The 16326-nt window shown below is 57.0% G+C and overlaps 1 protein-coding gene across 3 annotated transcripts in view; it reads right to left on the bottom strand.

The window, feature by feature from the left end:
- Positions 1 to 2647: 2647 nt before the first annotated feature.
- NECAB2 (N-terminal EF-hand calcium binding protein 2) overlaps positions 2648 to 16326 on the bottom strand; it is a 43188-nt gene continuing 29509 nt past the window's right edge. For all 3 annotated transcript variants that reach the window (XM_068992144.1, XM_068992143.1, XM_068992145.1), the window contains 8 exons: positions 15019 to 15155; positions 12552 to 12670; positions 12291 to 12370; positions 9442 to 9495; positions 8866 to 8978; positions 5269 to 5346; positions 4767 to 4858; positions 2648 to 3134 (listed from right to left, as the gene is read on the bottom strand). In XM_068992144.1, the coding sequence (XP_068848245.1) occupies positions 3106 to 3134; positions 4767 to 4858; positions 5269 to 5346; positions 8866 to 8978; positions 9442 to 9495; positions 12291 to 12370; positions 12552 to 12670; positions 15019 to 15155 (702 nt within the window). In that variant the 3' untranslated portion in view covers positions 2648 to 3105. The remainder of the gene's footprint in view (positions 3135 to 4766; positions 4859 to 5268; positions 5347 to 8865; positions 8979 to 9441; positions 9496 to 12290; positions 12371 to 12551; positions 12671 to 15018; positions 15156 to 16326) is intronic.

Below are 16326 nucleotides of genomic sequence, written 5' to 3'. Positions count from 1 at the left end.
GCTCCCTGCAATGTAAGAGAGGACGGCAGGGAGGGGGTGGCCTGACACTGATGGTGGAAGGGTGGCAGGGCTCCTGGGGGGCTGACGAGGATGGCCCCCCGGGCACCAGCGTCCCGCCTCTGACAGGCACAGATGGGGCTCCCACAGGACCGAGCCTCAGATCAGGCGTGATCGTGCAGGGCGGGGATGCAGACAGACACGAGGCTGAGGTCCGCGCTCTGGGGGCAGGTCCAAGTCCCCTCCACACCGTGTGCCCCTCTACCAGGGAAGCAGCTGCAGGACGGAGGGCTGGAGTGCGTGCTCCAGCTCAGGGTGGTCCTAGCACGGGCTGTGGGTCTGGCACATCTGGGCTGACCCCGCCTGCCGCTCACCAGCCCTGTGACTGCGGCCGGGCCCGTCCCTGCTCCCAACAGCCCTCAGCCTCAGGTGACTGACCCAGGAAACCTCCGTGAGCGTGGTCCTCAGCCCTGGTGTCTTCCTTGGAGCTGGGGCAGCCGCCCCCACCCTGCTTCACTTCCGACGCTGGCTCTTGGCTTTCACCCTCTTTGCTCCCCTCGGAAAGGAAGCTGCGGACAGCCACTCCTTCCCTGGATAGCGGTGAGGCTGAGCTTAGACCCACAGAGCCAGGCCCGTCACAGGGTCCTGGTCCATCGATGGTGACCCCCGTGCTGGCATGTAGAGACCCTTCTGTCTCAAGTGACCGCTGTGAACAGGGCAGTCCAGGTGACATGTTCCGCTCAGAGTGGCCTGGGCTACAGAGGGTCTGCGCGTCCTGGGCAAGGGCACTCCCAGTGGCTCAGGTGCCCCCGCGGGACCACGCAGGGACCAGCCCAGCCCCGAGGGGTGGCCTGTGCCCCACCAGAGTGGTGCCCGCACCACTCCCACGCAGGCTTAGGTCCTGGACTGGACACGAGGAACACAGGTGGTGAACGTTTGGGCAAGTGAGTGGACTGTGACTTTTTTGAAAGAAATGAGATTCAGGTAACATAAACCATTTTGAAGCCGAACTGCTCCACACTGCTGAGCATCCCGTTCCCAAAGGCCTTCCTGCATAGTCACTCCCCAACAATCCCTCAGCTGCTTTCCATTTCTAGGGGTTTAACTTCCAGACGTCCTGTGTGAATGGAGTTGTACTGACGTGGCTGCCTGTGCCCATGAGGGCACCGTGCCGCAGCCTGGGCCAGCACGTCGTCCCTCCCTACGGCTGATCTGCAGTCCGCTGCACAGACGGGCCACACTCAGGAGTCCGCTCACCCACTATGCACACTTGTGTGTTTCGCCTTCTGGCTCACGTGTGAACACATGGGCACAGGACCCTGCTTCACTGTGTCGGTTCTTTGGGGCCTCGTACACCCCCGGGGTGGAGCTGTGGGGTCGTGTGGCAACTCTGTGTCCAGCTGTTGGGGGGACCTGTGTTAATCTGGGGCTGTTGCTCCCTGCCTGCCCACGCTGGGTGCGAGGTGGTCAGGGGGCAGGGCGGGGCACAGGCAGTGGCCCTGGGCGCTCCGGGTTTGCTGCCTGCCTGTCAGGGTCTCGGGTTCCCTGCTTGCCCATCCCAGGATGCCACAGGAGGCAGCGAGGGTGCCTGTCCCCGGAGGGCAGAGTGAGTGGAGGCTCTCGCACCTTTTCGGGTGGGTGGGTGTCTGCTCTCTTTGGAGCCTGCTCTTCCCGTGCGGAACCTGAGGTGGTGCCAAGTGCCCGTGGCCGCGGTCAGCACAGATCTGTGTGACGGGAGGGCTTAGACAGGGGCAGGCCCAGGTAATGGGGGCTCCTCAGCTCTACCTCCAAGAGCCCCAACCCCCGAGGGTAGTTGCTGAAACAGCAGGCAGAGCGGCTCGGAGCAGTCTGGGCGCCGGGGAGGTGTGTGTGTGTGTGGGGGGGGGGGACTCTTACGGGGGACCCCCGCAGCAGCCTTGGTGCGAGCCAGGCAACTCCTGGTCTCCAGAGGAGGGGTCTCCCCCTGCTTCCCAGGTAAGAAAACAGAGGCTGAGGGAGGCTGGCTGCAGGGACGCAGCTGGGATTAGTCTGCACTTCACTCTTCTGTCAAGGCCCCGTGGTTGCACTGGTTTTGCTTGAGGCGCTGGCGTCGAGCCCTGGGAGGCCATGCAAGGGGGACCCGCGGCTTCATGGCTCCCCGGCTGCCCGAGGAGGCAGAGCCCCACCTGGCAGTGGTGGCTTTAGTGACAGCGCCGGTCCCAGCCGGGGCTGCAGAGACCAGACCTGGTCCTGCCGTGAGGGCACCGTGGCCCAGCTCCCCTGTCCTCATGCCTGGCAGTTCTGCCTCCTCCTCTGGGAAGGGGATGCAGGGCCCTCTCCTTTCGTGACCCCTGAGACTTCTGTGTCCTGTTGCTCTCCTGCAACTCGGCCAGGGAGACAGAGGGGAAGTCACAGGGCGTCCAGAGTCGGGTTTGAATGAAGTCTGGGGCTTGGCCTTCTGTCTGGCCGGAACACCAAGTTGATAGTGTGCAGTGAGAGACTGTGTCCAGTCAGGTCTGGCCTCTGCCCTTGGCGGTGATGGCCTCTAAGAACCTGGAATGTCCCCCCTGACACAAGGTGGGCTCAGGTTTCATGGCTAATAAAGTGGTTTCCCTCCCCAGCTGTCACAGAAAATGGCACACACACACACAGAGCTGTCCCCAACGGGAGTTTATTTGGTGCTTGTCTCGGGCGGCTGTTTGCCCAGCAGGGCACTGCTACGTGGGGTCTACTGCCGCCTGCGGGCTCAGCAGAGGCCTAAGGTGGGCACTACAGGGTCTCGGCCCCCTACCACGTGGAGGAGTGGCAACCAGGGAGAGTAAGGGGGAGGCGGATGGGGACTGGTCATGCGTGGCCGTCTGCTGGCAGCGGAGGGGGGAGCCGCCTCCATCACCACCGCCCGCCAATGTCAGCAGGGCCCGGCAGCTCCGACACTGCTCTGCCACCAAGGGTGGGGCAGGGGGTGCCAGGGGAGGGGTGCGCCTTCACTTTGAACAGTGGGAAGAGACACTCTTATTTGGAAGTATACTGAAAAGACAGCTAGTATACCAAAGTTTCTAGAAAAGAGTGGACATCCTTCGTCAGAGGGAGCAGGGCGGCAGACTCATCTGTGGGACCTGGGGGAGGCGGTCAGTCACGGCCCAGGGTGCACCACGCAGCTGGAAAAGAAGAGAGATGGGTTTACGGTGGGGGGGTGGGGGGCAAGAGGCAGGTCCTGCCTCCGCTCGGGGCAGAAGAGCGATGCCTGCAGACCCTCCTGCATCCGGCGCCCCAGAGGTGCTTGCCGGCTGTCCCCCTGGTGGCGAATCACACGTCCGAGGAGCAGACTTGCCTTTCCCTTGCCCGTGTGCCCATTTGAAACAGTGAATGTGAACTTGTCTTCCCACCGCGGCCTGGTAACGCCGACCTGACAGAGGAGCCCCTAACACTGAAGCCTGGTTAAAGGCGGCGTGAAGGGGAGAGCATCTGTAAATAAAATCGCTCTTGGGTCCGCAGTTTCGCACCTGCTGCTCCCATAGCTCAGTGCTTCCTGGAGCTCAGGCTCCATCAAAAACTGGAGTACCGCTTAGAGCCGCCAGCCCAGGAGGAGGCTGTGCACCGCAGTCTGACAGGAGGGTGGCCGGCGGCCCTGTTTACTGATGGGTGCTTTAGAATTCGCCTGTAGCCCACCATCAAGGAAGTGAGGGGGAAACTTATCTTGCCAGTTAGAGCAGCAGATGCTTTCTTGGCCCTGGAGTCCTGTGAAACCCTTGGGAGAGGGAAGGTGGTGCTGGGGAAGAAATGGGGGTTAAATTATGTAGAAGGGGGTGGTCACATCTTCTGCCCTCTCCCAGAGCCAGGACAACTGTCTTACCTGTGCCAGGCAGGCCCTCACTCACCAGCTGCGCCATCCAGTCAAGGGTGGCTTTACATGAAACAGGGGCCATAGCTATTTGGCATGTTTGACTTTCCACAGGTACAAAAATGGTTTCAGTTTTTGTTAGATTTCCGAGAAGTGCACACAGTGTCGGAACTTTACATTTTATATACCCGTTATTCACTCACCAAGTCGTGTCCGACTCGTGGGGACTCCATGGACTGCCCTAGGCTTCCCTGTCCCTCACCATCTCCCACAGTTTGCCCAAGATTTTATATGCTAGCATTTGGCAGTTAGTATTTTATAGGAACCATAGTTCTTGGTGGCTACATAAGTAGATATAATAATTATAAACTATGTAATATATATACACACACATATCTGCATCTGTGACTTTTTTGTATACTAAGTACTGTTTCAATGTTAGTCATTTTTAGAATTATTGCAATGAGTATCATGTGTTCTCAAATCTGTAGAAGTCCAGCCTGCCACACTCTGGGCTCGGGGCTGCCTCCCAGCCACCTGGTGCCCAGGGCCCCAGCCTTCCTGCCTCGAGGCCCCTCTCTGTTGAGCACTCACTCGTGGACTACACTTCCTAGCAGCTAAGAGAACAGAAGGCTTCCTGGGTGGCTCAGTGGTAAGGAACCCGCCAGCTAAAGCAGGAGACTCAGGTTCGATCCCTGGGTCAAGAAGATCCCCTGGAGAAGGAGATGGCAACCGACTCCAGTATTCCTGCCTGGGAAATCTGGTGGACAGAGGAGCCTGGTGGGCTACAGTCCATGGGGTCACAAAGAGTCAGACACGACTGGGCGACAGAACACCCACAAGAGAACAGAAGAGTCTGTGGACGTCTGGGTCTTGGTGCTGCTGCTTCTGCCAGGCCTGAGGTGTCCCCCACTGCCCCTGTGGCTGCTCCAGACCTCCTCCCCAGTACCTGGCACGGAGATCCGGGAGAAGGCCTCAGGCTGGCTCAGCATGTCCACCTTGACGTGCCGGAACGCCTTGCACACAGGGCTCTGTAGGTGCCTGCAACCCAGGGGGACGCCCGTGAGCTCCTGGGGGTTGGAGTGGGGTCTGAGTCTGACCCTGGGCTGGGGGCTCTGACTGATCAGCCAAGCTCAGGGGCCAGAGCCTTCATGGGAAGGTAAGAAGGCCCGGCATGACTGCTAGGGCCCCAAGGGTAGAACAGCCTGGTTCTCGCCTCCCCGTGAGCAGAGTTAAACAAGAGAACTTTCTCTCTGGATTTTTATCCTTGGGCAGCAGTTTCTAAACAGGAGCACCCTTGGCCTCAGCTCCCAGGGCTGGCAAGGAACCTGGATTCAGAGCCCAGGTGAAGGGGTGCAGGACCAGCCTCCTGAGCGGTGGATGCCGCTGGGACCCCAACTCCTCACCACCCCCACAGGCTGGAAGCCAGAGAGCATGTGTGCCAAGCCTACCTCTTCCACTCCTCCTCCGTCTCCCAGAACTCATAGACCACGAAGGTGACGCCGTCCGCCAGCCTCACGGCAGCGATGCTGCAAGAGGAAAGGCCAGGATCAGTGGCCACACCTCCCAGGGTGCAGAGAGGGCCCCACAGGCCCATCCCACCACTACCCTGCCCTGCCACAAACGAGCCCAGACCGGGCGCCCAGAGCCAGGTCCCAAAAGCTGTGGTTCAGGACAGGATCCTCTTGGAACATGCTTCCTTTCTGATCAGAACCCCCAGGACCGCCACCTGGTCTGACAGCTGCATGTACAGCTCTGCTGTCTGGACTGAGGCCTGGCCCATACAGTGCCCAGAGCATGGCTGTTGAATGAATTCTAATGAAATGCCGTTTTTTAAAAGGCCTTTTTATTCATTTAAAAAAACCTGTTTTTTTTTTTCCAATCTGTAACATCCATCTTTATTAGAAACAGATTTTTTAATACATGACAAATAGAGGCTCTCTATAGATTAAAAAAAACCTAACAACTTAAAAGTAGTATCAATTGAAAAAAGATCTTGAAAACATACCAGTTTAGAGAATAACTTTCCTTCTATCTAGTAAACCATTCTGTGATAAAAATCTGATATAAAAAGAATTTCTACTACGTTAATAAAAGTTATGTGAGGCACTAGAAACTTACTGGTTTTGTTTTCTTTCCAGATTATCTCCAAGATCAGATGAAGTTATGATTTTAAAAATCTGATAGCAAAGTTATTAGGTCATTATTCATAACATCAACAATTTTATACAAATACTGGGTAAAGTTTTTTTGTACAACTGGGAAAATAAACCACATTTTCTATTTCTTTTCTAGACGTGTTTTGCATGAAGGCAAAATATGTAAATCTTGTTTTTCTTTGCCATGAAGATTCTTCAAAAAAGGCTTTTCAAATAACTACATTAGCCATATTTTCATAGCTATATTCTAATTTTAAGTGGGTTAAATAATTGATCAAGAAAAGAATATGGTCAAAAAGGTACCCAGGGAATCGTCAAGAAAAAAGAGAAAACCTTTTTTTCCTGAAACATAAGTTTAGAAAAGTTTCTTCCATGATGTGGGACTGTTAGGGGATAAATTTCATAGGGTCGAATCAAACCCCTTCTCACGATTTTAAGTTCTACATGATCTTAAGGACCAAAATAACATGCTGTGAAAAACAATATGACAAGTTATCTGGAGTACAAACTTAAGATTCTCTAAATGATAAAGGTTACCCATAGGGGAAACTATCAGATTTACTTCAAAGCAGCTAAACCTTCTTTTATCCAGCTGTATATAGAAGCAACATTCCATACCGTTAAACACTCGCTCCTTTTTGAAATATTTTGGCTTCTAGCACACCAGTCTCCTAACTTCTAGCTTAAAAACCTACCTTTAAAAATAAAAGCATCTTCCAAGCTGTCCTCTGTAATCGTCTCATTTAATCCTTAGAAACAGGCCTGGCCGGAGTCCCAGGCCACTCCTCCCTTCCTGTCTGAGACACAGGACACTTACCTTGTTCCAAACAGGGACAGACCCAGGCTGGGGGCTAGAGCAACAGCGGGGGCGGGTGGGAGGTGGCCTCTAAGAAGGTGGCTGACCAGGGCAGGGTTGGGGAAGAGAGGGAGGCCCGGCCTCGGAGATCACAGCGCCGCCCCCTCTGGCCTCTGGGCAGCCCTCCCTGCTCCTCTTCCCCACACGCTTAGCAGCACAGAGCCCCCAGCATCCCTTGGAGAAGGGATGCCCATTGCTTGCGGCATCTGCTGTATAATCACAGCAGCTCCAGGTTCTGTCACTCAGGACGGAGACAGGGCTCTAATCGCATCATTACTTCATTACCTCCAGCCTGAAGTTACCCGCCAGCTGCGGCTCCTGTCTCCTGATGGGATGGGCTTGGGCCTGCGTGCCACCTGGTCATTAGGGGGACCCTGGCCCCGCCCAGAGGTGGCCTCACTCCTTACAGACTGCCCTGCTGTGGACAGAGGTCACCAAGGGATGGGCTTCGTCTCCATTTGGTAATTGCAGCGCAGAGAAAAGCAATTACAGGGCTTGTGTCTGTTTGGCTGACACGCTGGTTGCAGGGGCGCGGGGCGAGGCCTCTGGCTGCGAGGACACAGCAGGCCGGCTTGGGGCGCATGGAGGACACAGACTCATGCAACAAACAGGATGCCCTACTGTGTGCTGTTTCCAGCCTGCCTGCCTGGCTGTGGGCCCCTTCTCCTTCCACGCTTTCTCCCGTGGCGAGTGCACGGCTCTGGTGGCCCTGGGTGACACCTGGACGCCCACCACCCCCAGGGTCACCCAACTTGTATGCTGGCACCTCGAATGTAATGGCATCTAGAGTGCGATGTGGCCCAAAGGCCTGTGTGAGCCCCCGCCCACTCACCTGATACTCTGCGACATCTCCAGCCCAGCCCATGTCCCCACCCCCCCGTCCCACCCCCTCGCCCCCAGCAAGTTTCTGAAGCCAAAGAATCTCGGACTCCACCTGGCCTCCTCTTTCTACAGCCCGCCTCCCATCCTGACCCTGGGCTGGTCTGGTCAGCCCCACTCCAAAACAGATCCCAGCTCTGCCCACATTGTGCCAAGGGCCAGTCCCTTCCCTCTCCCTAGCTGCCCAGCTGCACGTCTGTCCAGCTGACAAGCGTCCATATACAAGGGAGGAGGCAGGACTGGGCCCCGCTCTGGCCTTAGCATCTCCCCCCGTGGTACCTGATAGGCAGGCCCTGCTCATTCCAGCTATCTGCCCCCCCGCCCCCCATCTCACCCACCACCCCCGGGTCACCCTGTGGAGCTGCACTCTGTCATGTTCCTAGACACGCTCCCCTTGCTGCCACCCTGGGTCTGGGTGGGTGGGGCATCATTATTCAGGCCTCAGCACCCAGCAGCCCCTTCCTGAAGACCCCCACCCCGTTCCTGGCCTCCGCAGCCAACCGGAATCATCTGCCCCGCTCCCGCCACCGGGAATTAGCACTCAGCAACAGCAGCAGCCTGAGTCACGCTCCACCCTCAGGCCTGGCCCCCGCCCCCTACTTCACCAGGAAGCAGGTGGAGGCACATGTGCTCAGGAGGGAGAGAAATCAGCTGGGGGGGAGCGTAGAATGGAGATGGGGAACAGGCGTGGAGCTCACAGCTACTGTCTGCCAGTGGGCCACCACCGGGAGAAGAGGGAGCCCGGCGGCTTGTGCCAACAGCCCTCGGGGACACCCCCAGCTGGACGCAGGCCTTGGCAGCAGAGACCGCGGGCAGGGGGCCCTGAGGAGCAGCCACAACAGCAAGCAGGGCAGTTAACACAGCGGACACTGGGGCCAGGCTCCGCCAGACGGCCCCCATGGTGCATCGCTCCACTGAGGCCTCCGACCACCCAGTTAGTGGTCCCCCTTTACAGATGAGCAAGCTGAGGTCAGGGAGACGAAGTCACTTGCAAAATTTGCACAGCAAGGAAGAGCCAGAGTAAGGACTTGCCTCTGGCTCCTGTAACCACCCCGCTAGGTGCGTCGCTGGCATCGGGGTGTTCTCAGGGACAAAGCTACTTGGGCCCTGGGCCTTCATCCCCAGGCCGGGCCCCCAGCCCGCGGCTTACTCACTGGAAGCAGTTCCTGGTCCCAGCGGTACCCCGCACGTATTGGCGCAAAGAGTCCAGGAAGTCACCCAGCTGCTCAGGGCACACGGCCATCTCCTGCCGGACCAGCTGCAGGTGCTGTGGACCACAGGACCCGTGAGCCACCAGCTCACCCAGGACCCCACCCGGCCCCAGGGGGCACAGCCCAGGACCCAGCAACCCCCCTAGGACAGGACACCTTGGTCAGAATAAAGCTGACCCCCCAACCCCACTACTGAAAAATGAACTAAAAGCAGCAGTCCCACACAGATGCTGAAGAACAGACAAGGGGGTTTAGAGAGGCTCGAGAAAGACTGGAAGGCACTGGGGCCAAGACACAACAGAATGAACGGTCTGCAGAACTGATTCTGATTGAATCAGTGTCTACTGATCACGTTGCTCCAGGCCAGAGAACAACCCCAGAGGGGACAGAGGCCACTTGCCGGGGCTGCACATCCCCAGGCTGGTCCTGGGTGGGGGGTGGGGGTGTCAGGGACACTGAGCCACCTGCATCTTGAGTCTCGGCCCAGAAGGGGACAGGGCCACAGGGAGGGGTCCTCACCATGTTGGTGCCTTCTTCATCCGAGAGATGCTGCTGAAGGTCAAACCAAAGGGTCTGCAACAACAAAGCATGCACAGAGGCTGGAGACTGAGGCCCCCTCTGCCCGGGAGGCTTCCAGGACCACCACGAGGACACAGCACCGGAGAGCTCCGGGCCCTCCACCCGCGGTTCCAGGGACCCTCCAGGTTCCCCGGGCTGGTGGGAGCTCCCAGCACCCCACAGTGCTGGCTCAGGGGGACCCAGGAAGCCGGGATGGTAAGCCACCCACAGAGAGGCCAAGCGGACCTACCGCAAAGAACACAGAGGGGCTGCGTTTTGCTGAGCCCAGAGGGCTGGGGGGTTGCCACACCTGCTGGCAACAGACTGCCCGACTTGCGAGTCACCCCCAACCTGGGATCCTCAGGAACAGAATGGTCTGAATGAGGCAGTCTGCTTGCTGGCTCTTGACTGACCTCGGGCTAAAGGCTTTACACCAACTCTCGGGTAACTTTCCAGACTCTCAGGCAGAGGCTGCCCCACTGCCAGCACTGCGGAAGCAAGGAGTCCATCCAGCCCCTTCTGACCCCATGCTGGGGGCTGCCGCAGTTCCCAGCACCTCCATTCAGAGCAGAGAGCCCAAGGGCCGCAGGAGCTGGTCCAGGCTCCGAGCCCGAGTTTGAGGCCAGGCCCCTTCCCCCCGATCTAAGGAATCCTTTAACTTGGGCTCCCCAACAGACGCCACCTTTGTACCCTCCCTGTCCATCCTCCGGGAGGAAAGCCGTGTCCCTGGCACAGGGTGTGTGTGTCTGTCTGTCTTCTCTACACAAGGATGTGTGTGAGGCGTTTTGCCTGGTTGTTAGAGAAAACAGAATAGCAGATACACAAGTCCGTGACCTAAGCGGTCACCACCTAGAAATTCTTAATAAAGCTGGAACCAGGGACCCCGTCAATGCACGGCCGGTCCCAGAGAGGTGCTGACTTTCCCGGAAGCAGGGTGTGGACGCAGGTGTAAGCGGGCTCCTGGAGAGCGGGGCTGCGATTCGCCCCCTAGGTTTCTCCTGGCCGGCTGGGCCACGTGAGGGTGAGGATGAAGCAGAGATGAAGGGAGGGATGGTGGCACCTGGGTCTGCGTTCCCCTCTCCCTACCGCGCCTCTGCTCCGGGGAGCCCAGGCCCCGCCAGGAGGCCTCAGGCTGTCCCGTGGAGGGCGGGGCCTGGCTCCTGCTCGCGCCCGGGGCCAATCCTCTGATTGGCCGGAAGAGGCCCGCCCCGTCTCCAGGACGCCCAGGTGCTCCTTGGTTTCCAGCCAGCTGGTTGTTAAGGCGACTGGGGAGCTAAAAATAAGCTTCAAAGAGCCTCCCTCTGGGGGCGCCCGCGGAGTTGTTATGACAACCAGGCCTCAGGTCCCCGTGGAGTCTTTCCTACCGCTCCCACCAAGTAGCCGGCTTTGGGGGCGGAAGGGGGGGGGCCGGGTGGAGATCCCTGCGGCCCTGCAGGTGGGCTCACTGGCTCCGCCCTCAGACTCCCCCCCCAAGTCTGGGCCTCGGCCTCCTCCTGGGGAGCTCCACCCAGCGCCCTCACGGATCCCTCAAAACTAACCCACGAAACCATCAAAGCACTATTTTTCTTTTGCCCTTTTGCAAAAGATATAGAAGTTTCAGAAAATCATAAATGTAAAATTGCCACTGTGACCCTACAGCCCAGAGATATCTGTTATCTTGGTTTATGTAGATGTACAGGTGTGGTGTGTACATGTGTATATAGGTTCTGGTATCAGAATGTCTCATAATGATGGCAAAATAACAGTGCTAATATTAAATGCTAACTAAGCAGCAGGCTCTGTGCTAAGCCATTAAGATGTTTTATCTAATCCTCACAACGACCCTGTGAGAGGTACCATTCTGATTATCTCCCCTATGGTTAGGGGAGGACTCTGAGGCTCAGAGAAGGTAAATCACTGGCTCAAGGTCATACAGCTGTTAAGTGGTATAGCCAGGATTCAAATACAGGCAGGCTGATACGAGTGCCTACTGGTAAACTTTAACTGTTCGTTCTCTTTCTTCCAATAAATGGTCATTGTTATGGGCTGAACTGTGTTCCCCGCAAATTCATAGGTTGAATTCCCAGCCTCCAGTGCTGCAAAACGTGACTGTATTTGCAGACAAGACATTTGAAGATTGACTGTGTGAGAATAAGGTCACACGGGTGCGCCCTAATCCAGACTGACTGGTGTCCTTATAAGAAACCAGGACACAGACACCTGGCTGTCTACACGCCCCAGAGGAAGGCCGCGGGAGGACCAGCCCTGCTGGCATCCTGATTCCAGACTCCAGGTGTCAGAGGATAAGAGCCTGGGTTTGAGCCCCTGGCTGTGGTCCGTGGCTCCGGCAGCCCTGAGATGATAGCACTGAGTCACGCAACACTCTGAAATCATGATTCCATTTTCCATCGCTTGGGACGGGCCATGTCACATTTAAAAGGCTTCACACTGCTGGTCACTCTCACCTCTCCTAGACCTCACCATCCCTCAGCCGCCACTACGCCGGGTCTGGGCTGCCATCTGCCCAGGCCACCCGAGGCCTTACAGCCCCCTTGTGGCTCAGTCCCCTTGCCGCCCACTCTCTGCTCCTCGGCAACCCCCTCCTGGCTGCCCACCCACTCTCATAGCTCCTCTTCCCCAGGCCCCATACAAGTACAAAGGTCACATTCCCGGGGTTTCCCCTTAGTCCACACCACCCCCAACCCCTCCCAGGGGCATTAAGCTTCCCTGACTTCCCTCTTGTAAGCTCTGGCCTAGCTCTGCCCTCCCTGGGGGGCTAGGAGGTTTGGGGGGGGGATTGAGGGATGGATGTGGGGGCTCAGCAGGCCCACCTTGTTCTCCAGCCGTCCAATGAGCCCCGCCAGCCTGCTGATCTGGGCATCCAGGCCATCCTCCTTGGGGTCTGAGGTGCCTGGGAAAGAGGAACAGAGATGCTGACGGGGGCGGGGCCAGGCTGGAGCAGGAGCACCCCCTCCCCCCGACCGAGGACTCCCAGTCCCTGTGGGAGGCCCAGGCCCCATCGGGACCACTCTCAGAAGTCCTCCCGGGACCCCCCAGCCAGTGCCCCCGACCCCAGGCCACCGCTCTCTCACCAGGCGGGAAGCTCTTTCCTTGCTCCGCAGCCATGAGCTTGTGGTTGGGGGCGTAGGGGGGAGTGGGACTCCTGGACCAGGTCTCCACTGCGCTGTGGCTGGGCCGGCTGTGGTTCTGTCTGCAGAGGGGGTAGGGGGATGCACCCCGTGACGGGGGCTGCAGGGCCCTGACTGCTCAGAGCAGCTGTGACCAACTGTGGGGGTGAAACGTGCACAGAACTCCTGGGAGCCCCATCCCCTGAGCTGTACACAGTGGCCGCTGTCTCACAGAGGCGGCTGCCCGCGGGTGGGGCTGGGATCTGCCAGGAACCCAGACCCTGTGCCTGGGAGGTTCCGTTCCAGGTTCCAGGGCCTGCGAGGCTGAGCCAGGCCCGCACCTCCCTGCGGCTCACAGCTGTCCCTTGCCCACCCTGCCTGCCTCCTGGTCCTGTGTTTAGAGGCCTCTGGGGTCGGGGCCTGGGTTTGCTAACAAGCCCCCTCTCCAAGAAAAGAAGCCGTAGGACTCAGCTGAGAGCGGGCATCTAACAGGACAAAAATCCATGATCCTGGCTCAGCCTGGCCCCACCCCACCCGCCATGCACACTGATGTGCACAGACCAGGACCCCTGACACGCAGCTCACCAAACGCTGTGCCTGGCATGCAGTAGGGACCCAAGAAATGCCCAAACCCCCATGTGCAAAAATGCTAGAAAAGTCACTGCGGACACACAAACACATACGCCCGTGTGCACGGCCGATACGCCTGGTGCCCAGCGTGGCCGCCGCTCGCTCTGGAATCTGCCTCCTGTGAACCTGAAAGCCCAGCATCCTCTCCCTCTGTGCCGAGGGGCTGACCACCCCCAATCCCCGGGGAGGAGAAAGGCTGGCAGAGTCTTGGGGGTGTTGGTCCTGCGACCTCTACAAACCAGCAGCAAATGAAACATGGCCCGCTGACTGTGAGTGGGTGCAGCGGGGGTCCCCCAGGGACGAGCTACTGGCTCGAATGTGGGTCACGCCGTCCCCAGGGCTGGGAACCAGGGTGGCTGGGGGCCCTGCAGCTGAGAGCTGAGACAGCTGAGGTTTGGGGGCTGAGAGGTGGGGGTGCGCAGGAAGCAGATGTATGTTCCCATCATCCCTACGTGAGATTTGGGGAGGGAGGCAGGTGTAATGGCTGACACGTGGGGGGACAGCTGACTCGTGGGGGGACGGCTGACTTGTTGGGGGAAGGCAAAGCGCAGGGAATTAGCTCTAATAAGTGTGCAGCGCTCCATCTGATCTGTGACAGAAGGGAAGCCGCAGGTTTTTTAATCAAGATAGTGATGATAAAGGATGAAGGAAATCTATGTGACAGGAAATCCCCTTAACCTTGGAGACCCTCTGAATCAGGAGACTGATCACAGATGCAGAGTCTAGGGCTTGGCTCCCAGGGACCCCAATCCCAGATGGTGTCACCAGGGCCCAGGACTCTGCGTCCTGCATTTCCCAGGGGACTGGGCTGCAGGCCCTCAGAGCAAACGCGTTTTGTGAACAGCATCACTGAGCACCTCTGCAACCACAGTGGGTTGGGACGAACCCCCACCTAGGACCAGCATCCTGCCGTGCCAGGAGACGCCAGGCTCAGTAAGCTCAGGCACCTGGCAGGTGCGCCCAGCTGTTCCTATGGCTTAAAAAAAATATTTATTTGGCTTCACCGGGTCTTAGTTGTGGCATATGGGATCTAGTTCCCTGACCAGAGATTGAACCTGGGCCCCCCTGCGTTGGGAGCGCAGAGTTGTAGCCACTGGACCCCCAGGGAAGCCCCTGTTAATGTGTCTTTACTTCTACTTTGCCTCAGGCACGTCAGCAATTCAGGGAAGGAAGAGCACAGAAGAGCTGGTCTGAACTTGGGACAGCAAATGCCCCCCACGTGGCCCCTGGGGGCTGGCCCTGCCAGCTGGAAGGAGACTACTCCTCTCCGGACCCCAGGCTCATTGCCCCAAAAAGGGGGGACCCCAGGTGTTTTCCATGTTCTCAAGGACCCGCAAACAAGGCCTTAAATAACACTAACTAACCTCAGGAGAAAAACCACTCCATTTCACTGCTGTTCAGTCTTTCTGAGGTGGTGATTTGATGGTACGGTGTTTTCAATGCCCATCTACCATCTCACAGCCTCGAAACAAGCAGGGAGCAGGTTGAGGGGTCACCAACAGGGCTTATTTTTACAGTCATGGTATTTTTCACTCACAGCCTGAGATAACTTGTTTTCCAATGATGGCAATAACCACTGCAGTTTCCTAATTCCCCAGTTTTAAAAAATGAGCCCAACAGTGGAATAGTTTCAGATCAACAACAACAGCGTGACAAGGTAGGTATACAACTGTCCTCACTTAACAGGTGGGGAAGTGGAGGCAAGAGAGAGGCGGCAGCTCGCCCAAGGCTGCCCAGCCCCCAGGCACACGCCCATCCCCACCACGCAGCAGGCTGGCACAGCTCACTCCCGTCCGCGCACCGGATCTGGCTGGTCTGCTCTTCGATGGCCTCCACCGCGCTCTCCACCGAGCTCAGCAGGGACTGGATCTGATTGGCCGTCTCCTTCAGGAGGAAGCGCGTCACAAACTGGTCCACGTTGCTCCCGCCTTCGTACACCTGTGGAGGGAAGGGAGGGGGCACAGAGGGAAAGAGGTTGACGAGGGATCTGATACACTGACTTGGGGTCACCCTCCCAGGGCTCCTGCAGGAAGGCAGGGGCTACGGACTCAGAGCCCAAGGTTTGAGCCACAACAGAAATCACAGTGTCTACAATACTGCATTGAGGACGGAAAGGCAGAAGGTGAATGAAATGCTCAGCACTGTGCCTATCACATAGCAAACGCTCTGTGAACGGTAGCTGCTCTGATGAAGATGGTAACAGTGACGACAGTGCTGGCGAAGGCACTGGTGGTGGCGCTGGTGGTTATAGTGACGACGCTGGTGGCCACTTCTGTTCAGCGTAGTATTGAAAGTCTAGCCACAGCCACCAGACCAGGAAAAGAAAAGGTATCCTAAATGGAAGGGAAGGGGTAACGCAGTCACTCTATGCAGACAACTTGATACTCTATACAGAAAACCTTGAGGACTCCTACATCCAGGTCAAAAAGCAATAGCTAGAACCAAACATGGAACAACAGACTGGGTCACAATTGGGAAAGGAGTACTTCAAGGCTGTATATTTAATTTATTTAACCTGCCACCCTGCTTATTTAACTTGTATGCAGAGTACATCATGCAAAATGCCAGGCCAGATGAATCACAACCTGGAATCAAGACTGTGGGGAGAAACATCAACAACCTTAGGTATGCACATGATACCACTCTAGTGGCAGAAAGTGAAGAGGAACTAAAGAGTCTCTTACCGAAGGTGAAAGAGGAGAGTGAAAAAACTGGTTTAAAACTCAGCATTCAAAAACCTAAGATCATAGCATCCAGTCCCATCACTTCATGACAAAAAGATGGGGGAAAAGTGGGAACAGTGACAGATTTTATTTTCTGGGGCTCCGAAATCACTGCAGACAGTGACTGCAGCCAAGAAATTAAAAGACGCTTGCTCCTTGGGAAAAAAAGCTATGACAAACCTAGACACCATATTAAAAAGTAGAGACATCACTTTGCTTGACTGCAGCCAAGAAATTAAAAGACACTTGCTCCTTGGGAAAAAAAGCTATGACAAACCTAGACACCATATTAAAAAGTAGAGACATCACTTTGCTGACAAAGGTCCATATAGCCAAAGTTATGGTTTTTCCAATAGTCATGTGTGGATGTGAGAGCTGGACCACAA

This window comes from Capricornis sumatraensis, chromosome 20 (genome assembly GCF_032405125.1).
Source record: "Capricornis sumatraensis isolate serow.1 chromosome 20, serow.2, whole genome shotgun sequence".
NCBI classification, from domain to species: Eukaryota; Metazoa; Chordata; class Mammalia; order Artiodactyla; family Bovidae; genus Capricornis; species Capricornis sumatraensis.
Note: the sequence above shows the minus strand (reverse complement) of the source record. Positions and strands in the feature narration are given on the sequence as shown.